The 25600-nt window shown below is 45.2% G+C and overlaps 1 protein-coding gene across 1 annotated transcript; it reads right to left on the reverse strand.

Moving 5' to 3' along the window:
- Positions 1 to 39: 39 nt before the first annotated feature.
- On the reverse strand, positions 40 to 25466 carry LOC115107903 (protein PALS1-like). Its single transcript, XM_029631664.2, has 14 exons — positions 25244 to 25466; positions 21777 to 22343; positions 20256 to 20467; positions 15646 to 15723; positions 8269 to 8397; positions 7626 to 7787; positions 7267 to 7344; positions 6968 to 7151; positions 6418 to 6486; positions 6048 to 6119; positions 5377 to 5544; positions 4696 to 4898; positions 3194 to 3304; positions 40 to 1321 (listed from the first exon to the last, which is right to left on the reverse strand). Exons 2-14 carry the CDS (start codon positions 22186 to 22188, stop codon positions 1145 to 1147), a joined length of 2055 nt encoding a protein of 684 aa, XP_029487524.2. The 5' UTR covers positions 22189 to 22343; positions 25244 to 25466; the 3' UTR covers positions 40 to 1144.
- Between the last annotated feature and the right edge of the window lie 134 nt (positions 25467 to 25600).

The raw sequence follows: 25600 nt of genomic DNA on the forward strand, positions 1-25600 counted from the left end.
CGAGTATATTCCAAAATCATACATTTTACCTGATTTAAATAGTATTCATGTAACTTTAATGTCCACCATTTTGAAACAATTCTCTTCAGGAATATTCATTATATTGAAGATGGCTTCTTTTGAGTTGTGCTTATAAAGTACCAAAGAAAATAAGTTGGTCAGATTAAATGATGCTAAATTGATATGTTGTTTTCACACTGTTCATGTCTGTAGGTAGACACTAGGTACACTAGACAATGGATACCGAGGTCATCTTTACTGATGATCAATGATTCTTGAGGTCTGTTTTTGATGTACAAGTGCAGCAACTCAAGATAACACAACATAATACTATCATTGATACACAGCAAGTACCTTTACCCATCTTTAGAATACAACGGCTTTCTCTTTGGTCCTTACTTCTAGGAGAAAGTTACATACAGTAGTTCCCCAGGAGCAAATTGGTCCTCAATTGTAGACAGACAGTTCCAGTCTTGTATACCACATACAAACAAACCATACATTATTAGACTGGGTCTGGTGTAATGGTAAATCACATTTGTTTGCCATTTCATCTAAAAATAGATATTTACAATTATAAATAGCTATTTAGAGTAGAATAAAATGGAAATGTGTTTTCTACAGTTTTGGATAAATGTCTTTGCATATGCTACTGGAATCTGGAATGGTGCCGACATTGACAAAAACCCAAGAGAACATTCACAAAGACAAACACAGAAACAAACACTTATATAATAAAAAGTCCATCCCTGCAAATGAAGTAAACTCCAACTTTCATAAGAAGGCTAGATAAAGGACAAGTTACCCTTTCTGGCAAAAATGAATGGGCCTTCTATTTTGTGTCTGCGAGGCTCCACAATGGTCTAACAGTGGCCTCAATGATCATTGTCCATCCTTCCTTTTAGGGTCGTTCCTCCAGAGCTGTGTTATGGGTCATGTTCATTAGGATACACCGTTGTGAAATGTGTTAAAACGTTTATCTATGAAAAACTAAAACAAATGGTTCTCATTGGATAAGTCCAGGTATTCCCTTCCTGTTTCAATACCTTTTCTTCCATTTGGTGCCTAATGAACACAACCCAGGCCAAACTCTCCTTCCTGGAGTTGACCGCTAGGTTGACCACTCAACCCTAACCTCTTACCCCTAGCACAGCCAGGAGGAGGGCACCCACTGGGGCTCCGTGTCCAGCTTGTTGATGAGCCGCAGGAGCTCGTGGAATGCCGTGTCTGGCTCGCCGTTAACAATGGCCGCGTCAAACAGGTGCCCGTAGGCCTGCTCCATCTCACGGGCCTTCTCAATCAGCTCCTTCAGCTCCTCTGGCTAGATGTAGGGACACAGTAGGGAAGGACAGTGGTTATAGATATCCTGGCTAGAAGAAGGGACACAGTAGGGAAGGACAGTGGTTATAGATATCATGGCTAGATGAAGGGACACAGTAGGGAAGGACAGTGGTTATAGATATCCTGGCTAGATGTAGGGACACAGTAGGGAAGGACAGTGGTTATAGATATCCTGGCTAAATGAAGGGACACAGTAGGGAAGGACAGTGGTTATAGATATCATGGCTAGATGAAGGGACACAGTAGGGAAGGACAGTGGTTATAGATATCCTGGCTAGATGTAGGGACACAGTAGGGAAGGACAGTGGTTATAGATATCCTGGCTAGATGTAGGGACACAGTAGGGAAGGACAGTGGTTATAGATATCCTGGCTAGATGTAGGGACACAGTAGGGAAGGACAGTGGTTATAGATATCCTGGCTAGATGTAGGGACACAGTAGGGAAGGACAGTGGTTATAGATATCCTGGCTAGATGTAGGGACACAGTAGGGAAGGACAGTGGTTATAGATATCCTGGCTAGATGAAGGGACACAGTAGGGAAGGACTGGTTATAGATATCCTGGCTAGATGTAGAGACACAGTAGGGAAGGACAGTGGTTATAGATATCCTGGCTAGATGTAGGGACACAGTAGGGAAGGACAGTGGTTATAGATATCCTGGCTAGATGTAGGGACACAGTAGGGAAGGACTGGTTATAGATATCCTGGCTAGATGAAGGGACACAGTAGGGACGGACAGTGGTTATAGATATCCTGGCTAGATGTAGGGACACAGTAGGGAAGGACAGTGGTTATAGATATCCTGGCTAGATGTAGGGACACAGTAGGGAAGGACTGGTTATAGATATCCTGGCTAGATGTAGGGACACAGTAGGGAAGGACTGGTTATAGATATCCTGGCTAGATGAAGGGACACAGTAGGGAAGGACAGTGGTTATAGATATCCTGGCTAGATGTAGGGACACAGTAGGGAAGGACAGTGGTTATAGATATCCTGGCTAGATGTAGGGAAGGACAGTGGTTATAGATATCCTGGCTAGATGAAGGGACACAGTAGGGAAGGACAGTGGTTACAGATATCCTGGCTAGATGTAGGGAAGGACAGTGGTTATAGATATCCTGGCTAGATGTAGGGAAGGACAGTGGTTATAGATATCCTGGCTAGATGTAGGGACACAGTAGGGAAGGACAGTGGTTATAGATATCATGGCTAGATGTAGGAAATCACAGTAGGGAAGGACAGTGGTTATAGATATCCTGGCTTGATGTAGGGACACAGTAGGGAAGGACAGTGGTTATAGATATCCTGGCTAGATGTAGGGACACAGTAGGGAAGGACAGTGGTTATAGATATCCTGGCTAGATGTAGGGACACAGTAGGGAAGGACAGTGGTTATAGATATCCTGGTCAGATTAAATGATGCTAAATTGACATGTTGTTTTCACAATGTTAATGTTCGTAGGTAGAGACTAGGTACACTAGACAGTGATATCCATTATAAAGTGAAGGGATGCTAGGGAGAGAAGTAGGCCATGTCCAGAAACAACGCCTAGCCTCTACCTCCTATCGGAAAAGATTGCAAATGTACAAGCAATGTGGCAAAAATTCCACCTAGACCAGTAGATGGCAAGGCAGAACTATTACTATACTAGCAGAGGAGAAGTTGATCATAAGTGTTTAAGCATTGTACCAACAAAAGGGAGTATAGTTTCTCACAGACATATATATAATCGACATGATACGTGTGATCAATGTAGTGACACATTCACTGTGGATATGAATGTATCGACGATACTTGCTGATGCTGATAAAATAGTTTTTTTGTGAGATAAGAAAAGCAGGAAATACCTTTGGGTTTTTGCCATCCTTGGCCAGCAGGGTGCGCAATCGCTCCTGAGAGGGAGGCGCAATGAAGATCACATATGGCTTGAGGTTGGAGGACCGCAGTACCCGCAGTGACTGACAGAGAACAAATGAAAACAGCAGCAGGAGGAGAGAAGGTTAGAGAAAAGGTAGATAATAGAGAAGAGAGTAATAGAGTGGTTAGTATGCTTTCAAAACCTGCTTATGAAATACCCTCCACAACGGTGGTGGAAACAGTACCCAATTATCATAATTGAGTAAAAGTAAAGAGACTAGAAAATAAAAAAAGTAAAGATACCTAAATAGAAAATGACTCTAGTAAAAGTGATAGTCACCCAGTAACATACTACTTTAGTAAAAGACTAAAAGTATTAAATATACTTAATTATCAAAAGTAAAAGTATAACTTATTTCAAATTCCTTATTTGAAGCAAACCAGACGGCACCATTACATTTTTTATTTACGGACAGCCAGGGGCAGACTCCAACACTCAGACATGATTTACAAACAAAGCATTTGTGTTGAGTGAGTCCGCCAGATCAGAGGCAGTGGGGATGACCAGGGATGTTCTCTTGATAATTATGTGAATTGGACCATTTTCCTGTCCTGTTAACCCTTCAGAATGTAAATACTTCCGGTGTCAGGAAAAATGTATGGAGTAAAAAGTACACTAGGTCTTTATAAATGTAGTGAAGTAAAATTAACAGTTGTCAGAAATGTAAATAGTAAAGTAAAGTATATTCCCCCAAAAAACACTTAAGTTGTACTTGAAAGTATTTTTACTTAAGTACTTTACACTACTGCTCCACAACATATTCTCAACTAGTGGCTAACAAGAGTCCCACTTTAAACATAACATAACATAGGATAATACAGCCTTAATAATCCCTTTATATGGCCTGTTTAGATGCGGAAAAATGTCATGCTCTAAAATGTGTGGCCAAGGGCTATGCCACATTTGGCAAAGCACCAGATGTAAGGACCTATCATCCTTCATGTAGAATGACTTGCTTCCACGTGATTGATGAAACATCTACGTAGCGCTAAAGAAGTTCTATGTAGTGCTAAAGAAGTTCTATGTAGTGCTTATGAAGTTCTATGTAGTGCTAAAGAAGTTCTATGTAGTGCTTATGAAGTTCTATGTAGTGCTAAAGAAGTTCTATGTAGTGGTTATGAAGTTCTATGTAGTGCTAAAGAAGTTATATGTAGTGCTAAAGACGTTATATGTAGTGCTAAAGAAGTTCTATGTAGTGCTTATGAAGTTCTATGTAGTGCTAAAGAAGTTCTATGTAGTGCTTATGAAGTTCTATGTAGTGCTAAAGAAGTTCTATGTAGTGCTAAATAAGTTCTATTTAGTGCTTATGAAGTTCTATGTAGTGCCAAAGAAGTTCTATGTAGTGCTTATGAAGTTCTATGTAGTGCTAAAGACGTTCTATGTAGTGCTTATGAAGTTCTATGCAGTGCTTAAAAATCAGTGTTTTCCTACCTTAGTGTGCAGGCACAGCAGACCGATCCTGCCTGAGTTGATGACCTGTCGAACCGAGTCACTGCTGGTGCCGTACAGGTTCCTTTCGTACTCCCCAGACTCAATGAACTTCCCCGCTGCCACATCCGCCTCAAACGCCAGCTGGTTTACAAAGTGGTATTCCCTCCCGTTCTTCTCGTGTATGCGTGGGTTTCTAGTTGTATCTGAGTGATAATTATTGTGAAATGAGAATTTGGTATTTTAAAATGTACAATACCAGTCAAAAGTTTGGGACACAGCTACTCATTCCAGCGGGGCAAGACTTGAGATGGGTCTAGGCTACACAGTTATTGTGTGACGTTAAGTTAGTGTCTAGTCTATTATAATAAACAGTTTAACATAAAATAATACATGATAAATTGGTAGAAGCTAAGCTGTATGTAGTGGTAACGTTTACCCTACCTGATTGAATTCCTGTGGTCATTCGTCAATGCTCCAAGCTATCAAACTCCATCAAACTTGATTTAAAATGCATTGAATAATCACAACACTTTATAGAAAATGGACACAATAAAAGATATTGAAAATCATACCTAACAGGCCACTAACTTAACATCACACAATAACTGTGTAGCCTAGACCCATCTCAAGTCTTGCCCCGCCCTCTATTCCCCAATCCCCTCCTCTCATTGGTCTACTTACGTGGCACGGCACCGGCAAACCTGTCCGGCTCGATGGACAGCAGCCTTTGCCGCAGCTCGTCCTGCCCGCTGTTGGGTGGACCAATCAGGGCGATAGGTCGCTTGCGATTGGCCGGCTGGTGGTAGAGTGCCATCTCCTCATAGGTCAGGATTTCGTCGGCGTAGTAGTCTGGGCGGGACAGAGGTAGGTAGAGAGGTGGGGTTGTACTGGAGGTGAAATGTTGTCATAGAAATGTTACTCTATCAGGTAGGTATATCTGTTCGACATGACATATTTCTATCTGAATATTCAGCCGAGGGTAAATGTTGCCGATAGAAATGTAATGGATAGAGCAGGCATGATTCCTGGGTACATGTCACACCAACACAAAGTCTGGCTCAGGAACCAGCAGGCTTATCAAGTCATAGAATATACATAGGGACATTGACTGAGAGAGAGGCCAAATCCCAAATCAACTCCTATGCCTATGTAGTATGTCTATGACCTATGCCACCTCTATTTTGTGAATATCCGAGAGGACTTGACAGGTATAAGCTCCACCTTGTCCTCTGATAGGCTAGGTGGAAGTTTCACCATATTGCTCATACCTATAAATCTCCACAAATGCATAGGGGTCTAGGGGTCGATTTGGGATTGGACCAAAAAGAGCTGGGAAAAAGAACTAGCCTTACCAACGTTCCTGTTGGTGTTGTACATGGTTTTCTTCCTCTGCTTCTTGTTCTTCATTGCACACCAAAGCTTCCCTGGAGAAAATTAGATGTGGAATGTTATCAAAGGCTGATTTGGAGCCTATATCAAATCAAATCACTTACCTACAAGCCCTTAACTAACAATGCAGCTTATCAAATCATAATGACAGCGATCATATGCCCATGTTGAGTGAGTGTGTGTGTGAGTGTGCGTGCGTGCGTGCGCGTGTGTGTGTGTGTGTGTGGTTGTGCGTGTGCGTGTGTGTGTGTGTGCGTGTGTGTGTGTGTGTGTTAAGACGCTTGTGACAGTGGCTGGAGTGTGTAACTGTGCAGGGAGTATATAAACCCTTACCTGGGCTGTCAGGATTCCTGTCCACAATGTTTTTCTTCATAGCTTCTCTCTGCTGCTGGAAGCTCTTCCCTGGGAGAGGGAGAAGGGAGACAGAAAAAAGTGTGTTTCAATGAAAGTGTTGATGAAGCCTAACTCTGCACTATGACTAACCCATAGACTGTCATAGTTTATAGTTCTTCAAGGAGGAGGTTGATAAGCCTCATAGCAGGGATAAGCCCTTCCAGGGACTGGTTGCCTTCATCCCTGTCCCTGTAGACCTGCCACCAGCTGGGGTCAGGCTAGGTGTTGGGGTTAGGGTGGTTAAGGTTAGTGTTGGGGTTAGGGTGGTTAAGGTTAGTGTTGGGTTGGGGTTAGGGTTGGGATTAGAGTGGATAAGGTTAGTTTTGTGGTTAGGGTTAGGGTTGGGGTTAGGGTGGTTAAGGTTAGTTTTGTGGTTAGGGTTAGGGTTGGGGTTAGGGTGGTAAGGGTGGTTAGGGCTGGGGTTAGGGTGGTTAAAGTTAGTTTTGTGGTTAGGGTTAGGGATAGGGTTGGGGTGGTTAGGGTTGTGTACCTGGAACTAGCCCGGCTAGGGGCTGGTTGTCCTCATCCCCGTCCCTGTAGGCCTGCCACCAGCTGGGGTCATCCTGGCTGATGATGTGGAGGATGTCTCCCTTCTGGAAAGACAGGCCCAGCTCCCTGCACGGCACGTATGGGTCATCAGACGGGTCGTAGTTAAAGTAAGCCCTCACGTGCATCTGAAGACATGGGGGACATCATCATCTCTCCAAAGAGTTTTGTGAACTGATTAGAATTGAATAATTGAACACACATTCTGTGCACACACATACACACTCTCAAGCAAAACCTTACCACAGTCTGCCTGTGTGAGGGTGTTTTGTTCTGAGAACTGGGGATAAGGAGGAAGGTCAGAGTGCCATGCATCTCCACCTGAGGAGAGAGGAGAACACAGTAACACACAGTGAGTAGAATCTACATGGAATCAGCTTGATTGAAATGAAGAAATAGTCACACAATACAGTCTCGAGGGACCAGACCTCAACACATATTCTGGTTCAAGAATGGCTTGAGGAAAGATGAGAGCGGCGCTATATAAAATGTTATATCCATTAGATCTGACGGCATCAATGTACCACTGACACCAGTCAATTTAAATATGACAGATGTGATATCCAGTGTGAGCGTTCCTGACTTGTTAACCCGTTCCTCACCAGAAGGTCGTGGACCTCGTTAACGTTCTTCCCGCGGACAGGCACGCCGTTGATCTCCAGGATCTCATCTCCCTCAGCCAGGAGACCGCTCCGCTCGGCTGTCCCGCCCTTTACCACACGACTCACCACCACGCTGTCCATTTCGTTACGAACCGTGGCGCCCTGGGCAAAAACCAGTCAGACATGCTTATCAGTGCAAACCACCTAGACGTACTTGACACAAAGACACAAAGATCCACCACAAAGACAAGTCTGCATCGGGGACATACAATACAATACATGCTTTATTGGTCTACAGAAATGTATATTGATATACAGTATACATACATATATATATTGCTGTCCCAGTACCCAACCTGACACAAAACACACATCACAGGCTGGGAGTAGCACAGGCAGCACACAAGCACCCCTGGAACAATCAATTGCCTTGATCAAGTGCACAACAGCAGCATGTACTGTAGTATATAGGATATTGAAGCCGGTAACCCTCCAACTGCTGGCTCACTCCTTGCAGACTTCCTCCCAGTCAGTTCAGGGATTCAGCAACCGGTAACTGGTCATTTGTGAGGGATAGCAATTAGAATGTCTTGGAGCATCAGAAGAGATGGGTGTGTGTGGGGGGGTGGGGGGAGTGGCTCACCAGAGGAATGTCGCTGGCCTTCTCCAGCCGCACCAGTTTGACGGTCTCACCCAGGTACTGAATCAATCTCTCTTCTGGGTCCGGCTCCAACTCCTGCTCCGCCACACTGTCATGGGCCTGCATCAGAGCCTGGGATGGACACAACACACACAGGCACATGGATGAGAAGGAGTGTGTGCCATGAGAACTGGGAAGTGTGTGTATGCGATTTTGTTTGAATTAGATTGTTGTAGTAATGACTAAGGTGAATTGGAGCTTCTTGATCTTGAGCCACTACTTGATACACAGTGTATCCACACGCATATCCTTTCATATTCACCAGTTATTGGAAAAGGTCAAGGGGGAAATCTAAACTCTGCTCCCATCCCATGCTTAAACATGCACCTGTTACCGAAAGCTCACCCTGTCTCTCTCTCTCCCTTCTTCCCTCCTTATCACAAGCCGTCAGCAGTCTCCACCTCTAAGCCAACAAGAATACAAAGATTATTCCCCCACTTCGTTTAAGGTGACAGGCGCTCAGTACTCCGCAATTAATAACCGTCGAGACAAATTAGTGTCTCTATCCTGCAGCAGAGAGACTTGAGGAGCCAGAGAGGAGGGCTGGCTAAGCTTCCAGCGTACACACAATCCGTCTTAATCTGCCCTGCATTTAGGAGGAAGGATTCCCCTCCATCAATCATCAAAACACCTCGATCTCGGCATTCCACGGAAGGAAGGAAGACGACAGGGAGAGGAGGAAGGAGAAAGGGAGAGAAGGAGGCAGTTTTGTGTTGTTCCTAGTGGTTACCTCTGTGAATTGTGGTCTGTGCCCAGTGGGAGTTCCCTCCCCGTTTCATTCCATTTGCTTCAGTTTAAGAAATGTATTGCAACAGAGTCGGCAGAATTAATGCACCCCAGTCGGAAGTTTACACACACTTAGGTTGAAGTCATTAAAACTCGTTTTTCAACCACTCCACCTATTTCTTGTTAACAAACTATAGTTTTGGCAAGTCGGTTGGGACATCTACTTTGTGCATAACACAAGACATTTTTCCAATAATTGTTTACAGACAGATTATTTCACTCATAATTCACTGCATCACAAATCCAGTGGGTGAGAAGTTTACATACAGTAAATTGACTGTGCCTTTAAACAGCTTGGAAAATTCCAGAAAATTATGTCATGGCTTTAGAAGCTTCTGTTAGGCTAATTGACATAATTTGAGTCAATTGGAGGTGTATCTGTGGATCTATTTCAAGGCCTACTTTCAAACTCAGTGCCTCTTTGCTTGACATCATGGGAAAATCAAAAGAAATCAGCCAAGAACTCAGAAAATAAATTGTAGACCTCCACAAGTCTGGTTCATCCTTGGGAGCAATGTCCAAACGCCTGAAGGTAGCACGGTCATCTGTACATACAATAGTACGCAAGGAAAATACCATGGGACCACGCAGCCATCATACCGCTCAGGAAGGAGACGCGTTCTGTCTCCTAGATATAAATGTACTTTGGTGCGAAAAGTGCAAATCAATCCCAGAACAACAGCAAAGGACCTTGTGAAGATGCTGGAGGAAACAGGTGCAAAAGTATCTATATCCACAGTAAAACGAGTCCTATATCGACATAACCTGAAAGGCCGCTCAGCAAGGAAGAAGCCACTGCTCTAAAACTGCCATAAAAAAGCCAGACTACGGTTTGCAACTGCACATGGTGACAAAGATTTTACTTTTTGGAGAAATGTCCTCTGGTCTGATGAAACAAAAATATAACTATTTGGCCATAATGACCATCGTTATGTTTATAGGAAAAATGCTTGCAAGCCGAAGAACACCATCCCAACCGTGAAGCACGGGAGTGGCAGCATCATGTTGTGGGGGTGCTTTGCTACAGGAGGGACTGGTGCACTTCACAAAATCGATGGCCACATGAGAAAGGAAAATGACGTGGATACATTGTAGCAACATCTCAAGACATCAGTCAAGGAAGTTAAAGCTTGGTTGCAGATGGGTCTTCCAAATGGACAATGACTCCAAGCATACTTCCAAAGTTGTGGCAAAATGGCTTAAGGACAACAAAGTCAAGCTATTGGAGTGGCCATCAGAAAGCCCTGACCTCAATGACATAGAACATTTATGTGCAGAACTGAAAAAGCGTGTGCGAGCAAGGAGGCCTCCTGACAGTTACACCAGCTCTGTCAGGAGGAATGGGCCAAAATTCACCCAACTTATTGTGGGAAGCTTGTGGAAGGCTACCTGAAAGGTTTGACCCAAGTTAAACAATTTAAAGGCAATGCTACAACATACTAATTGAGTGTATGTAAACTTCTGACCCACTGGGAATATGATGAAAGAAATAAAAGCTGATATAAATCATTATCTCTTACTATTATTCTGACATTTCACATTCTTAAAATAAAGTGGTGATCCTAACTGACCTAAGACAAGGAATTAATTCACGCTTTTGTTACTTCTAGGTTAGACTACTGCAATGCTTTACTTTCTGGCTACCCGGATAAAGCACTAAATAAACTTCAGTTAGTGCTAAATATGGCTGCTAGAATCCTGACTAGAACCAAGAAATGTGATCATATTACTCCAGTGCTAGCCTCCCTACACTGGCTTCCTGTCAAGGCAAGGGCTGATTTCAAGGTTTTACTGCTAACCTACAAAGCATTACATTGGCTTGCTCCTACCTATCTTTCTGATTTGGTACTGCCGTACATACCTAGACGTACGCTACGGTCACAAGACGCAGGCCTCCTAATTGTCCCTAGAATTTCTAAGCAAACAGCTGGAGGCAGGGCTTTCTCCTATAGAGCTCCATTTTTATGGAATGGTCTGCCTATCCATGTGAGAGACGCAGACTCGGTCTCAACCTTTAAGTCTTTACTGAAGACTCATCTTTTCAGTGGGTCATATGATTGAGTGTAGTCTGGCCCAGGAGTGTGAAGGTGAACGGAAAGGCTCTGGAGCAACGAACCGCCCTTGCTGTCTCTGCCTGGCCGGTTCCCCTCTCTCCACTGGGATTCTCTGCCTCTAACCCTATTACAGGGGCTGAGTCACTGGCTTACTAGGGCTCTTTCATACCGTTTCTAGGAGGGGTGCGTCACTTGAGTGGGTTGAGTCACTGACGTGATCTTCCTGTCTGGGTTGGCGCCCCCCTTTGGGTTGTGCCGTGGCGGAGATCTTTGTGGGCTTTACTCTGCCTTGTCTCAGGATGGTAAGTTGGTGGTTGAAGATATCCCTCTAGTGGTGTGGGGGCTGTGCTTTGGCAAAGTGGGTGGGGTTATATCCTTCCTGTTTGGTCCTGTCCGGGGGTATCATCGGATGGGGCCACGGTGTCCCCTGACCCCTCCAATCTCAACCTCCAGTATTTATGCTGCAGTAGTTTATGTCGGGGGGCTAGGGTCAGTTTGTTCTATCTGGAGTATTTCTCCTGTTTTATCTGGTGTCCTGTGTGAATTTAAGTATGCTCTCTCTAATTCTCTCTTTCTCGCTCTCTCTCGGGGGACCTGAGCCCTATGACCATGCCTCAAGGCTACCTGGCATGATGACTCCTTGCTGTCCCCAATCCACCTGGCTGTGCTGCTGCTCCAGTTTCAACTGTTCTGCCTGCGGCTATGGAACACTGACCTGTTCGTGCTACCTGTCCCAGACCTGCTGTTTTCAACTCTCTAGAGACAGCAGGAGCGGTAGAGATACTCTACTATGAAAAGCCAACTGACATTTACTCCTGATGTGATGACTTGCTGCACCCTCGACAACTACTGTGATTATTATTATTTGACCATGCTGGTCATTTATGAACATTTGAACATCTTGGCCATGTTCTGTTATAATCTCCACCCGGCACAGCCAGAAGAGGAACTGGCCACTCCTCGTAGCCTGGTTCCTCTCTAGGTTTCTTCCTAGGTTTTGGCCTTTCTAAGGAGTTTTTCCTAGCCACCGTGCTTCTACACCTGCATTGCTTGCTGTTTGGGGTTTTAGGCTGGGTTTCTGTACAGCACTTTGAGATATCAGCTGAAAGAAGAAGGGCTATATAAATACATTTGAGGATGTCAGGAATTGTGAAAAACTGAGTTTAATTGTATTTGGCTAAGGTGAATGTAAACTTCCGACTTCAACTCGATATATAAAACACAGGAAAATCCTTTTTGACCACACTGGGCCTTTAAAGTCTTTATGCAGTCAATTAGAGGGCTGCCACACCCTCGTTAAGGGAACAGTTTTCAACTGGAGCTTGTTAAGGCACCGGCATACGAGGTTCGGTTTTCGAATGGCGTGAGATTGTAAGCTTGACATCAAAAGGTGAAGCAGGAGGAAGATGGCGAAGGCGGGGATTCTTTGTTTGAAACTGATGGCACGTTGAGCGAAGATGAGCGTGAGAAGGAATGGATTACAGTGGCGAACAAGAAGGGAAATAAGAGAAGTAAAGTAGTCGTGGAATCTAGTAAATCCAAGCCTTGTTCTGACTCTGTTGTTGTTGTTGGAGTGAGGGTTTTGGACCAATGGCGTTATCTCGATGAAAACCATAGATGCGTCAACTGGTCTCACAACCACAGTCCATGTGTATGGCGTCATGTGAGCGAGCAGTTTGCTGATGTCAACGTTGTGAACAGTGTGCCCTATGATGGCGGTGGGGTTATGGTAGGGTAGGCATAAACTGCAGACAACGAACACAATTGCATTTTATCAGTGGTAATTTGAATGCACAAAAATACCGTGACGAGATCCATTTTTTAAAGGTATATGTGACCAACAGATGCATATCTGTATTCCCAGTAATGTGAACTCCATAGATTAAGGCCTAATTTATTTATTTCAGTTGACTGATTTCCTCATATGAACTGTAACTCAGTAACATCAATGAAATGATTGCATGTTGAGTTTATATTTCTGTTCAGTATAGATTCCGTGGTTGGTGCACGCCCGTGTTATTTTGTTCTTTGAAGAAGAGTCTCAATCAGCATTCAGGATTAGACCCACCGGTTGTATAAATCATTAAGGACACCTGCTCTTTCCATGACATAGACTGACCAGGTGAATCCAGTCGAAAGCCAGGTGATCCCTTATTGGTGTCACTTCAATCAGTGCAGATGAAGGGGAGGAGACAGGTTAAAGAATGATTTTAAAGCCTTGAGACAATTAAGACATGGATTCTGTATGGGTGCCGTTCAGAGGGTGAATGGGCAAGACAAAATATTTACATGTATTTGAACAGGGCATGGTAGTAGGTGTCAGGTGCACTGGTTTGTGTCAAGAACTGCAATGATGCTGGGTTTTTCACGCTCAACAGTTTCCCGTCTGTATCAAGAATGGCCCACCACCCAAAGGACATCCAGCCAACTTGACACGACTGTGTGAAGCATTGGAGTCAACATGGGCCAGCATTTGACACCTTGTAGTGTCCATGCCCCAGCGAATTGAGGCTGTTCTGAATGAAAAAGGAGGGGGGGGCCTTAATGTTTTGTACAATGTATTTTGGGTTAAGTGAGATACCATGTAAGAGCCAGGCTGTCCAACATGTCTCCTATCCGGAGGCGTCGAGGAGAGTGGAATAAGGGGTTAACATTGAAGAAACCATGGTAGTTGGGTAAGAGACCGCATGTTGCATGTTAAAAAGGTGGACTTTGTATAATTTATTACAAGGAATCCTATGGACGAATGTTCTGTCCTCACAGACCCCTGCGCCTGTATAGGGATGTGATTTGGACTATGTCTGAAGGGTGGGGAATGGGTTTTCGGATATATTTTATATTCGAATCATATACGATGTTGGGGTTTTTCCATTTCTCGCAATGGGGTGGCCTCTCGTACAGTAGGTGGCAGCATGCACCTTTAAAGTTTGTTTGCAGACCGCCATGATAGCAGAAAACAAGAAGAAAAAGAAGGTTCGGTTTGCTGCTAGCAGAACTTGGCTAGGCGAAGCGAAGGTCTTTTAAGGGAGTGTCTGAGACACATACGTTCGCTTCGCCTAGCCAAGTTCTGCTAGCAGCAAACCGAACCTTCTTTTTCTTCTTGTTGAAAAGCCAGAAAAAGCGTCAATGTTACCGTTTGTCCCTCTTGATACGCTGCAGCAACAACAACTGCCACTTCCTCAAAATAGTCAGAATAAATCTAAGATAAATCAAGGCATTTGTAAACCATTTGTACATTTTTGCAGAGGAGGGTTAGTCGCACAATTTAACATTTAACTAAGTTGTTTGGTTCAGTATTTCTCAAGTGAAAAAATTTGCATGAAAACCTAGTTGTCTCTCGTTGAATGACAGCAAACACTTTATTGAAGAATTCTGTCCATAGTTCCCACTGCCACTAGGGCTAGTACTATTGACCAATCACCGACAAAGGGGCGTAGACTATGGCTACCGAACTTTGACGTGCCCCAAGAAAACATTTTAGTGTGCCCGAACAGACGAACAAACCCTGCCGAACACCAAAACGTCACAAAATGTAGTCATAATATATGCGCAAACTGTTTTGACTGGGAAGCATGCGACAGGCTTTAGATAATACATCTCAGCGGTGCCAACACCAGGCTGGCACGTAGCCCTGGGGTCAATCATGTAAACGTCAGCGGTAAAGCCATCTATATTGAGTGACCTCTCTGTACCTGTGTGGCACGCATATGGGGCATGCCATTGACCTGGACACTGACCAGAAAAGAAGCTTGAGTCAAGTGTCAAAGGGCAACTCTTAGGCTGCTTCATAGATCTAAGGATTTGTTGATGGCATGCTCGGCTATAAACCCAAAGAAGAGATTTCAGTGTCGGAGATGCATACACTGTAAGTATCATCCTAATTGTATGTATCATGTTAACCTTCCAAATTCCAAAACCCACGATGCCCTGTAATATCACCAACACAATGGCCTTGTCTCATTTGGGAAAAAGTCCATTCTCCACCCTCTCTCCTCTGTCCTCTCTCATCCGTGACCTGAAAAGCGTGCCAATTCATTAGTAGGCAAATGGAAGTGTCCTCCCTAACTTTCAGCGAGGATAGTCATGTGTACCTTTAGTCAAGACAAAGAGTAAAGTTCAAGACCCTTAACAGACCAAGCCACTTAAAACCCACTAAGTGACTTTCCTTAGCCCCTCTGAGGCTGAAGTCAGGATTGGATACAGTCGGACGCATGAGGATGACTCAGGGATTCGCATAGACGTACAGTTTATGGAATCTATGAACAAGGCATATGGAGCATATTCACAGATATCTGAGTGGCAAATGGGACATTGTGATTTTATCCATAGTACGTCTCAGGTGGCCAGCTCAGGACCACTGACAGAGTGTGGGGGCCATGGACACCCCGCAAACCAAATAATGTTTTCTAGATGTTATCCGAGGTGATGTTCCCTAATTGAAGGTTACGGGTTAAGTTCTGGTGCATCTCAGGTCTCTTACCTGGAAGTGGGGGGTGGTGAGTAGGCTCCTGAGCTCTACACCTTCCTCCTGGTGACTGGATTGTAGGATGCATTGCACCTTGAAAAAGAGAGGGGGGAGAGAGTAGGGAGAGATCAGGAGGGAAGGAAGGGGGAGAGAGGGGAGGGAATGACAGAAAGAGGGGGAGAGAGTCGGGGAGAGGAGGTGAAGGGATGGTAAGGAAGAGAGAGCGAGAGAAGGGGTCAGGCTATCGTAAGCTGTATAAGTACCACTAAGTAAGCAGCATTGGTAATCTGGAATCGTCATTTCGAAGTTCAAAGTGTACATGAGTTAGTAACTTCACCAGCCAGGAACCAGTAGGGACATGGCCATCTTGAATACTCCTTGAGACTCTACGTGTGATTTAACATCGCAGTTGAATCATACAACTTCCTGAACACAAGTCATGGGTTCAAGAATCACCCCGTCCTCAATATACCCAAGGCTTTAGTCATTACTCACAAACGACGTCTTAGTATATTATCGTTAAAACCACCGATGGTTCATCCTGCTACGCTTGTCATCGTGTAGTGTATGCGTTATGACTGAGGGCTCATGTTATCAGAGGTATTTTGTCCTCATATGAAGGCCATAACAGTAAATATGTTTGCCTCATAATTGAGGGAGTCTCAGCCTGCAAATAATTTGCTCTTACGGGAAGGTCATGTCATACGCCATTCTGCTGTTAACTTAATCGATTGGATTCCTCCACACGCACACACACACACACACACACACACACACACACACACACACACACACACACACACACACACACACACAGAGAGTTGGCAGCTCTCCAATGAGTCACAGTGGGGTTTCACATTTCAGACAGGGAAGTCACACTACTGTAACAGTCTCCATTCCAAATGGCACCCTATCCCCTAGTATACTACTTTTGACTAGGGCCCCTGGGGCCCATAGGGCTCTGGTCAAAAGTTGTGCACTATATAGGAGATAGGTTGTCATTTGAGACGGACACTTATTCTGCTCACTGGCTGTTGCGTTGGAAAATAAAGACACTGAATGAAGCTCTCAACATGTGAGGTCCAATAGAAGTACGAGAAGTTGTTTGTGCTGTCATCACGTTAGTGTTTCTATAGCATCTATAACAACTTCATAGCACCCACAACTACCAACATACACAAACTACTTCATCATAGAAAAAAAACTGCACATTTCAAAATGAGAATCCCAATCCCCTCTTTCGCTCCACCCTTGTATCCTCCCTCCTCCCCCTCTTCTCCGTCTCCTTCAATCCGGGTCCCTGGCTCTAGCTTAGCTCATCCATTCAACTAATCAAAGGTGTCGGTAACAAGGTGACGCACTTTCCCCTCTCCCCCTCCTCTCCCAGCCTTCCTCTCCTCCTCCCACTAGCCCTCCCTCCCTCCACTCCTCCCTCCCTCAAACCCTCCTCTCCTCCCTCCCTCCAGCCCTCCTCTCCTCGCTCCCTCCAGCCCTTGTCCCTCTAGCCTGTAAGCCGCTGGAGTTTCTTTTTCTGGCCACGGCAGTTCAGATCCCCCGCCACTTCCTGCCAGGCCCAGGGGCAGCAGGGAGATTACCTCGTCCTGAAGGCCAATCAGGAAGTCCCATGGCAACAGCCACTTAGTTTAGACACAGTTCACCGGCTCAAACTATTACCACCTTGCTAAGTATCTCCTGGCGCAAATGTATACATATATTTACTGTACGCACGGAGATGGTGTGTGTGTGTGAGAGAGATCATCATCGCACTGATTGAGGCTCTCAATCGTAGCCTATGACCTCTTCCTTAATTTCACACAGTGCTCTCCAAACTAACCCTACCAGCCTAAAGCAGTTATCCTATTGCTTGTTTTATTTATTTCACCTTTATTTATCCAGGTAGGCTAGTTGAGAACAAGTTCTCATTTACAACTGTGACCTGGCCAAGAATAAAACAAAGCAGTTCGACACGTACAACAACACAGAGTTACACATGGAATAAACAAACATACAGTACATAATACAGTAGATAAAGTCTATATACCGTGTGTGCAAATGAGGTAAGATAAGGGAGGTAAGGCAATAAATAGGCCATAGTGGTGAAGTAATTACAATATTCCAATTAAACACTGGAGTGTTTGATGTGCAGAAGATGAATGTGCAAGTAGAGATACTGGGGTGCAAAGGAGCAAGATAAATAAATAAATACAGTATGGGGATGAGGTAGTTGGATGGGCAATTTACAGATGGGCTAAGTACAAGTGCAGTGATCTGTGAGCTGCTCTGACAGCTGGTGCTTAAAGCTAGTGAGGGAGTCTCCAGCTTCAGTGATTTTTGCAGTTCATTCCAGTCATTGGCAGCAGAGAACTGGAAGGAAAGGCGGCCAAAGGAGGAATTGGCTTTGGGGGTGACTAGTGCTGGAGCTCGTGCTACGGGTATGGTGCCCAGTGAGCTGAGATAAGGCGGGGCTTTGACTAGCAGAGACTTGTAGACGACCTGAAGCCAGTGGGTTTGGCGACAAGTATGAAGCAAGGGCCAGCCAACGAGAGTGTACAGGTCACAATGGTGGGTAGAATATGGGGCTTCGGTGCAAAACGGATGGCACTGTGATAGACTGCATCCAATTTGTTGAGTAGAGTGTTGGAGGCTATTTTCTAAATGACATCGCTGAAGTCGAGGATCGGTAGGATGGTCAGTTTTACGAGGGTATGTTTGGTAGCATGAGTGAAGATGCCTTGTTGCGAAATTGGAAGTTGATTCTAGATTTAATTTTGGATTGGAGATGCTTAATGTGAGTCTGGAAGGAGAGTTTACAGTCTCGCCAGACACCTAGGTATTTGTAGTTGTCCACATATTCTAAGTCAGAACCGTCCGACTAGTGATGCTGGACGGGCGGGCAGGTGCGGGTAGAGATCGGTTGAAGAGCATTCATTTAGTTTTACTTGCATTTAAGAGCAGTTGTAGGCAATGGAAGGAGAGTTGTATGGCATTGAAGCTCGTCTGGAGGTTAGTTAACACAGTGTCCAAAGAAGGGCCAGAAGTATACAGAATGGTGTCGTCTGCGTAGAGGTGGATCAGAAAATCGCCAGCAGCAAGAGCGACATCATTGATGTATACAGAGAAGAGAGTCGACCCGAGAATTGAACCCTGTGGCACCCCCATAGAGACTGCCAGAGGTCCAGACAACAGGACCTCCGATTTGCCACACTGAATTCTATCAGAGAAGTAGTTGGTGAACCAGGCGAGGCAGTCAATTGAGAAACCAAGGCTGTTGAGTCTGCCGATAAGAATGTGGTGATTGACAGAGTCGAAAGCCGTGGCCAGGTCGATGAATACGGCTGCACAGTAATGACTCTTATCGATGGCGGTTATGATATTGTTTAGGACCTTGAGCGTGGCTGAGCGTGAGCGTGATTGTGACTGTTTGACAGCCAGCTTTCCTATAGAAATCAAGACCTGGGTCCACATCGTATTTGTTTTCATTCAAACTCTTAAGTGTGTTATTGAGCCTGCCGCGGAGTGCCAAATGGTAGAAGTTTGCTTTTGGGACTATTCCATTGATTCCAATGCGCCAGGCAAGCTCAATCAAGCGCAGCTAAATAATTTGGAAGGAAAGTTCATACTATTCGGACGCTGATCAATATTGACCAGCGTGTGTTAAATTCCATCATGTCATATTAGTTCTTGACATCAATCCCGAGAACTTGTATATTGTGGGAGGATCCCATCAGATATATTACAGTGTAGCTAGATCAACTCCTTCTCTCAAGACTGCAGCATGGCTGGCTATATGACCGACTGCGTGGCTCTATAAACCCAGTGAAGGATTATTATTGTATGGAATGTGTGGGAAGGCCCAGTGCAGCCATACACCCGTCTTCAGATAGCTCAGGGTGCATGTCCACATCTGAGTTCATGTTGCACCTGTCATCTTGGCACAGTGAGTAGCATCACTCCCAGCAGGGAAATGTTGTGATGTGTTCAATGGTGACGTCACGGAGGCAACAAACGACAAGCGAGAGGGGGAATTCAGGATTGTGGCTAGATAGAATAAAGCTATGGTCCAGAAGTCGCATGTTCGAGTTGCATCGGGGGACAACTGTAGCGTTTAAGCGTTTAACTGTAGCGTTTAACCCTAACCTTAACCGGACTATCCTAACCTGCGACATTATCTTAACCTGCTGCGTTAGTTCTCCTTACCTGCTACTTAAAGTCACTTCAGTCTGTAGCTGCACTCCGTCCAGCCAAAACCCTAATCCAGTTTCAACACACTAAGGTCAGTGCCAAGGATATTTTCGTCCCGGCCCCATTTACCCTCCTTTCTTTAGGTTTCTCTGTCACCATCCTCTCATCCTAATCTCCTTTCTTCCGCCTCTCTCAACTTCTCTTCCATACCCTGCTGTACCATTCTTCCTTTCCACATTCTTATCTCCATCTGTTCATCCCCCCAAATCCTCTTCTCCCTTCTCCCAACACTTCTCTACCTTCTTCCTAACACCATCCCTTCTTTCTCCTCTTTTCTCCCCCCTACCTCCTGACCGATACATTGGTGAAAAAAAAGATCCATTCAATTTCTAGATCCATCAAGATCACGAGTCTGCTGTAGTTTCTTTTCTACTTCACTCTACCTCCTGATAAAGGCTGCGGGCCTGGGCGGTGAGGGGCAAGGGCGGGCTGCCACGCGGCTGCATCTGCTGGGCCACGGCGCTGTGGACGGCGAAGGCGCTCTGGAAGTCCTCCTTGTGCAGCAGGCCCAGCACCAGAGCCACGTCGGCCTGCGACTGGGCGTCCACCAGGCAGCTCTGCACCCGCCGCAGGGCCTCCAGCAGCTCCTCCAGCTCTGGGGAGGGGGAGGGGAAGGGGAAGGGGAAGGGGGAGGGGGAGGGGGAGGGAGAGAGACAAAGAGGTTGGTTAGGTTCAATTGCCTAATTACCAGGAACACTCGATCTCCATGCGAACCCTTGCTTACTAGTGCCATAGAGAGAGGCTTAAAACCGAGAGACTCAACATACATTTACTTCCTGTAACGCCCATGACCCTAAAGATTCAGACCACTGTCAATGGGAAGGTTTTTTTCTGAAGGTAATGGCATGTCTCTGTTTCAAACCTCTCTGGCGCTAGTAGGCACTTGCTTGTATGGAAACAGTGTGGTTATGTGAAAACCATGCTACTAATTGGATATTGTCATGCCAAAAGTCGGTTTAGGTGCCAAACCCTGCTTGGGTTGTGCAACTGTGGGATTCTGCACTTCCCAGACAGGATTTGGCATCTGCATCAAGTTTGGCATGAAGGTACCACCTACACATAGCAACTCTGAGGAGCACAGAGACACATCACCAGGGGAAAGGGAGGGTAAAGCCTATCTTACACAGCCCAATCTATTGTTATGAACCAGAAGCTGGTCTGTTTGAGTGGGTATACCTGAGATAAGAAGAAGCAGGGTGGGTGTATAGTGTGTGTGTGTGTGTGTGTGTGTGTGTGTGTGTGTGTGTGTGTGTGTGTGTGTGTGTGTGTGTGTGTGTGTGTGTGTGTGTGGGCCATTTAGTAACTTGATGTAGTCATTGAGTGCTAGGAATAAGATATAAGGTTATATTTTATTAATGGTCATTATATTATAGGCACTTAAGGCAGACTTGAGTTTTATGGTCATAAGAGTCTGCTAAAACTGGTCAGCAGCAACCGCCCGTCTCCTCTAAATCTAGCCAACTGACACAAAAGCTAATACTCTGAATTTTGACTTATTTAAATTAACTCGTTTTCACGTCACAAATCATATTAAGATCACTTAATATGATTTACAACCACCCTCCAACCAAGCAGATAGTTTTCAGGCCTATGCAGGAATGAGAACACCGACAAAAAAACTCACTTCCAAACCGACGTGTTTTAAACTCCAAATGAATCCAGAGGTGAGGGGGAGTGAGTGACTTTAATGTGACTAAATGGAGAGAGCCTCTGCATTGACATTCACTTCTGATCCCCCATTCTCCACCAATACCCCTCGCTCAGCCCCCTCCCTAAAACACTGACTCTTTGTTTCACAGAAATGTCACAAAAGCTCCCAACTCTCCTATTCTTCTTCTCACAGAGCTACCCCTCGCCTCCACCTCCCCCACTTCCTCCCTTCAGTCCCACATGACCCTACTCACCCTCAACCGTGTCCCCGCCAAGCGGGGGGCTCCCATCCTTGGTCTCCTTGCCCGCCTTAGGCGCTTCGAATGTAGGGTTGTCGATACCCGTCTTGGCTGGGTTCTGGGCAAGCTTCTTGAGCCTGAGTGAGGCGTTGAGATCGATCTCATGCTTCCCTTTGTTGGCGTTCTCCTCCCTCTTCCTCCTCAGCTCTTCCTGGTACCTCTGGATCCTCTCCATCTGGGCGCTGCACCGGGAACCCTGCACAACGCTGCTCCCAGTCCCCACCACCTTGTCCCCAGGGGGGCAGTCCACAGCCCTCTCCCTCTGCTGCAGCTTGGCTTCACTCCCAAGACCCTCTGTGCCACTCACAGGCCCCATTGGGTCCTCTATTACATATCCGGGTCCTCCGTTCCTGTGGGAAGTGATCATCCCTGCTCCGGGAGTCTGGCCCTGGCCTACACCCGTGTGTGATGGTAGCTCAATGTCCACTATGAAGGCCTGAGGCTAGGACTCCTCACTGCAGCAGGGGCCATAGCACTTCAGTCGGGAACGGATCTTATCTGTCTTCAGTGGGGCAGCAGGTCCTGAAACAGATAATCAGGATAGAGCAGCAAGGTTACCACTGTTTTAGTCTTGTGAGCCATATGCGACAATAATAGCCAACCTGGTTGCTTCACCCTGACCTTTGTTAATCACCTGCCTTACTACAAGAACCACCATTTTCTCCTTGCTCCTCCCAGGTTTCCAATCACAGGAAGAGCTAATCTAACTCCTAACATGGCACCCTCCCTGGCCTGCCCTTACTTTGCCTGCAGCAATCCCTTGAGTCCAGCAGGTTCATCCACCCTTGTCTGTCACTCTGTCCCCAGCAGGACTTGCCTGAGCATCTCTCCTTCTGAGTATCTATTCTTCGTTTAATACCCGCTTAGCACTTAACTCTTTGCTCTCTGGGTCCTTCAGGCTGATCTTATCCATCTACAGCCATAATAGGGATACAAAATGAGACAATAAGTGTAGGATATTGCACTCAACCAATACCGTTATACTACGGGTATACAACCAACCTGATCTGCTATTGCTGCTGTGGATTACAATCTATTTTAAGGATGTTACCCAGTATTAATCTGGATTAGCCAACTATATTATTGTATGACTATCAGATGTTCATTGGGAAATAGACAACTGAACTTCAAGTTCTTTTTACAGGGCCAAATGTGAGTCTTTTTTTTTCTTCAGAAAGGGGTGAGAATGGATGAGGAGAAAGCGCTTTGTGTGTGAGGGACAGAAGTACAGTATTTCAGGATGCCAGGATGTGAGGACAAAGTTCTCACGAAGGTGAGGTTCTGTCTGGCTAAGAACAGTAGAATGGAGAAGCAGAAAGCTAGGACCATTACTCAGGTAGTGTTTGGGGCACATAAAAATCAGCCGGCTCTCTAAATGTCCACCCAACCAAGACCCAGTCAGACCTGGTGCTGTGGGAAACGGGAGAAAACCTCATGAAAATGAAGCAAACAATGTAAATGTCTCGAACTAACATGACAAACAGGAAACCCAGTGAAAGGGAATAACAGGAAATAACATGAGAACGTCATCAATGTAATAATGAAAGATTATCTTGGACATTTTCTCAGCATTTTCTTAGACTGAAACCTGGGAGGATCCTGTCAGAGATGCAGCCACCCACAACACGTCCCACATGGTAAACCTCCCTATCCCCCTCACCAGCTAATCATGTCTGGCAGGTCTACTCTCATTTAGCCCCGTTTAGAGCGCGGTGAGGCTGACAAACAGTACAGACAGCCACAGTCAGCCACCAAGGCCATCTGTTCCTCTCCTGTGGGGTTGGTTAAGCCTTGGGAAAAGGGATCTGCTAGTTTACTATACTCCTCCAGGCTTCACCTCTGTCAGCAGCGTGAGACTGAGGAGAGATCTGGTTTACTACAGTCCTCCAGGCTTCACCTCTGTCAGCAGCGTGAGACTGAGGAGAGATCTGGTTTACTACAGTCCTCCAGGCTTCAACTCTGTCAGCAGCGTGAGACTGAGGAGAGATCTGGTTTACTACACTCCTCCAGGCTTCACCTCTGTCAGCAGCGTGAGACTGAGGAGAGATCTGGTTTACTACGGTCCTCCAGGCTTCATCTCTGTCAGCAGCGTGAGACTGAGGAGAGATCTGGTTTACTACGGTCCTCCAGGCTTCATCTCTGTCAGCAGCGTGAGCCTGAGGAGATATCTGAGAGCTGGCATTGGTTCTGATGAGATGACTGCATGTAAATTCAACTATGAATGTACACACACACACACTTTATAGGGGTAACTGTATCCAAATTTAGACCTAAGTAGGATTATCTTCACTTGTATAATTTAGAAGTGTATAAAATCAATTCACTAACTGTAAGCTTTACAATAGACAGTAGGGCTCAAGGGTCATCTAGCTTTAACTACACTAGATCATAGCTAATTGATTCATTGAGGGGGACATTGATAAGAGGTGCCCCTCTGGGTAAACAGGTACAAATTGGTGGCTAATTAAATACTGTTCCTTACAGCTGGTGGCTAGACTACTTGTCAGAGTGACTGCTTGTGTACCAAAATGGCACGCTATTCCCTATATAGTGAACTACCTTTGACCAGCATTACGGACTCTGCTCAAAAGCAGTGCACAACTATCTATAGCCCTATTTATACCTGCTGCTAACATGGGTCCGTTGTCCTGATCTTGTCCACATTCTGATTGTGGCCAGATTACCAGAAATGTGTCTACACATGGTATTAAAATGTGTCTGTTATCCATCCACTGTGTCTGCATTGTGACCAGATTTCCTGGTCCCTTCCTTTATGCCAATTATTTCACAGCTATTCTTTCTAAATAATATTTATTTATTTATTTATTGCAAGACATAATGGTGCTACCTGTCAGTGATTTTAGAGGGCGGAAATAATGATGATTTAGCAAAATGTATAGAAGCAGGACAGGACAGCCATGTGCGCTTGCTTAAAAGTAAGTTATTGTTAGACTTACTTAGATTAGGCAGTTTAGAGGTATGTTTCACTGCTGGCCACAAACAAAACCTATTACATGTCTAGTAGTGGGGCTAATACTGGGAGCAAGGAGTTATTGTTACATAATGGCACGACATAGGTGTTACATAGTAACACCGTTAATGTAACAATTATAGCCTCCATTTGGAGTGGCGATCTGTCATGTACAGTTTTAATTGCGATAAACAGCCACTTAAATTGTGAAATACAGCAATATTTTATACAAGTTAAATTGATGCATTTGTAGGCTTGTTGTTTGTGATTTTCTTTATTGAATAGTTGGAATACCGTTGGGTGGCCAACATTCCACATCATACAGTCATTGCATTCTACACACACACTCAAGAGTGCGCTGATCCTGTTGGTGAAGTTGGTATTCAATGAATGTTTCTAGAGTAGTCAATCGATCGGACTCAAGTCTCACTACACAGAGAAGTCTACTCACCGCTTCCAAGTCTTCACAGAAGAAGTAATCCCGTAATCCCTTAACATGCGATGGTTCTGAAATGTCGTGTTCTATTGCGTACATAACATTTCCAAATGCGTAGCTTTAACGTCTTTATTCTTCGGCCTGGTCTCTCATGATCGTACTTAGCGGGTCTGTGGCGAGTTGGGTCAGCTCACATCATTGTGGTGTAACTGCGCATAGTGTTTGGGCATCTCCCAGGCAAACCCACAGCGCCACAGTTGACCATTTAAATGGTCATGCGCCATTTAGTGTTCACCTGTCAACAGCCTGAAATACCTTGACATTCTATTCCCCAAACAATTCACTAGGTTACTTTCAGCACGATACATACAT

This window comes from Oncorhynchus nerka, linkage group LG24, assembly GCF_034236695.1.
Source record: "Oncorhynchus nerka isolate Pitt River linkage group LG24, Oner_Uvic_2.0, whole genome shotgun sequence".
In the NCBI taxonomy this organism is placed as follows: Eukaryota; Metazoa; Chordata; class Actinopteri; order Salmoniformes; family Salmonidae; genus Oncorhynchus; species Oncorhynchus nerka.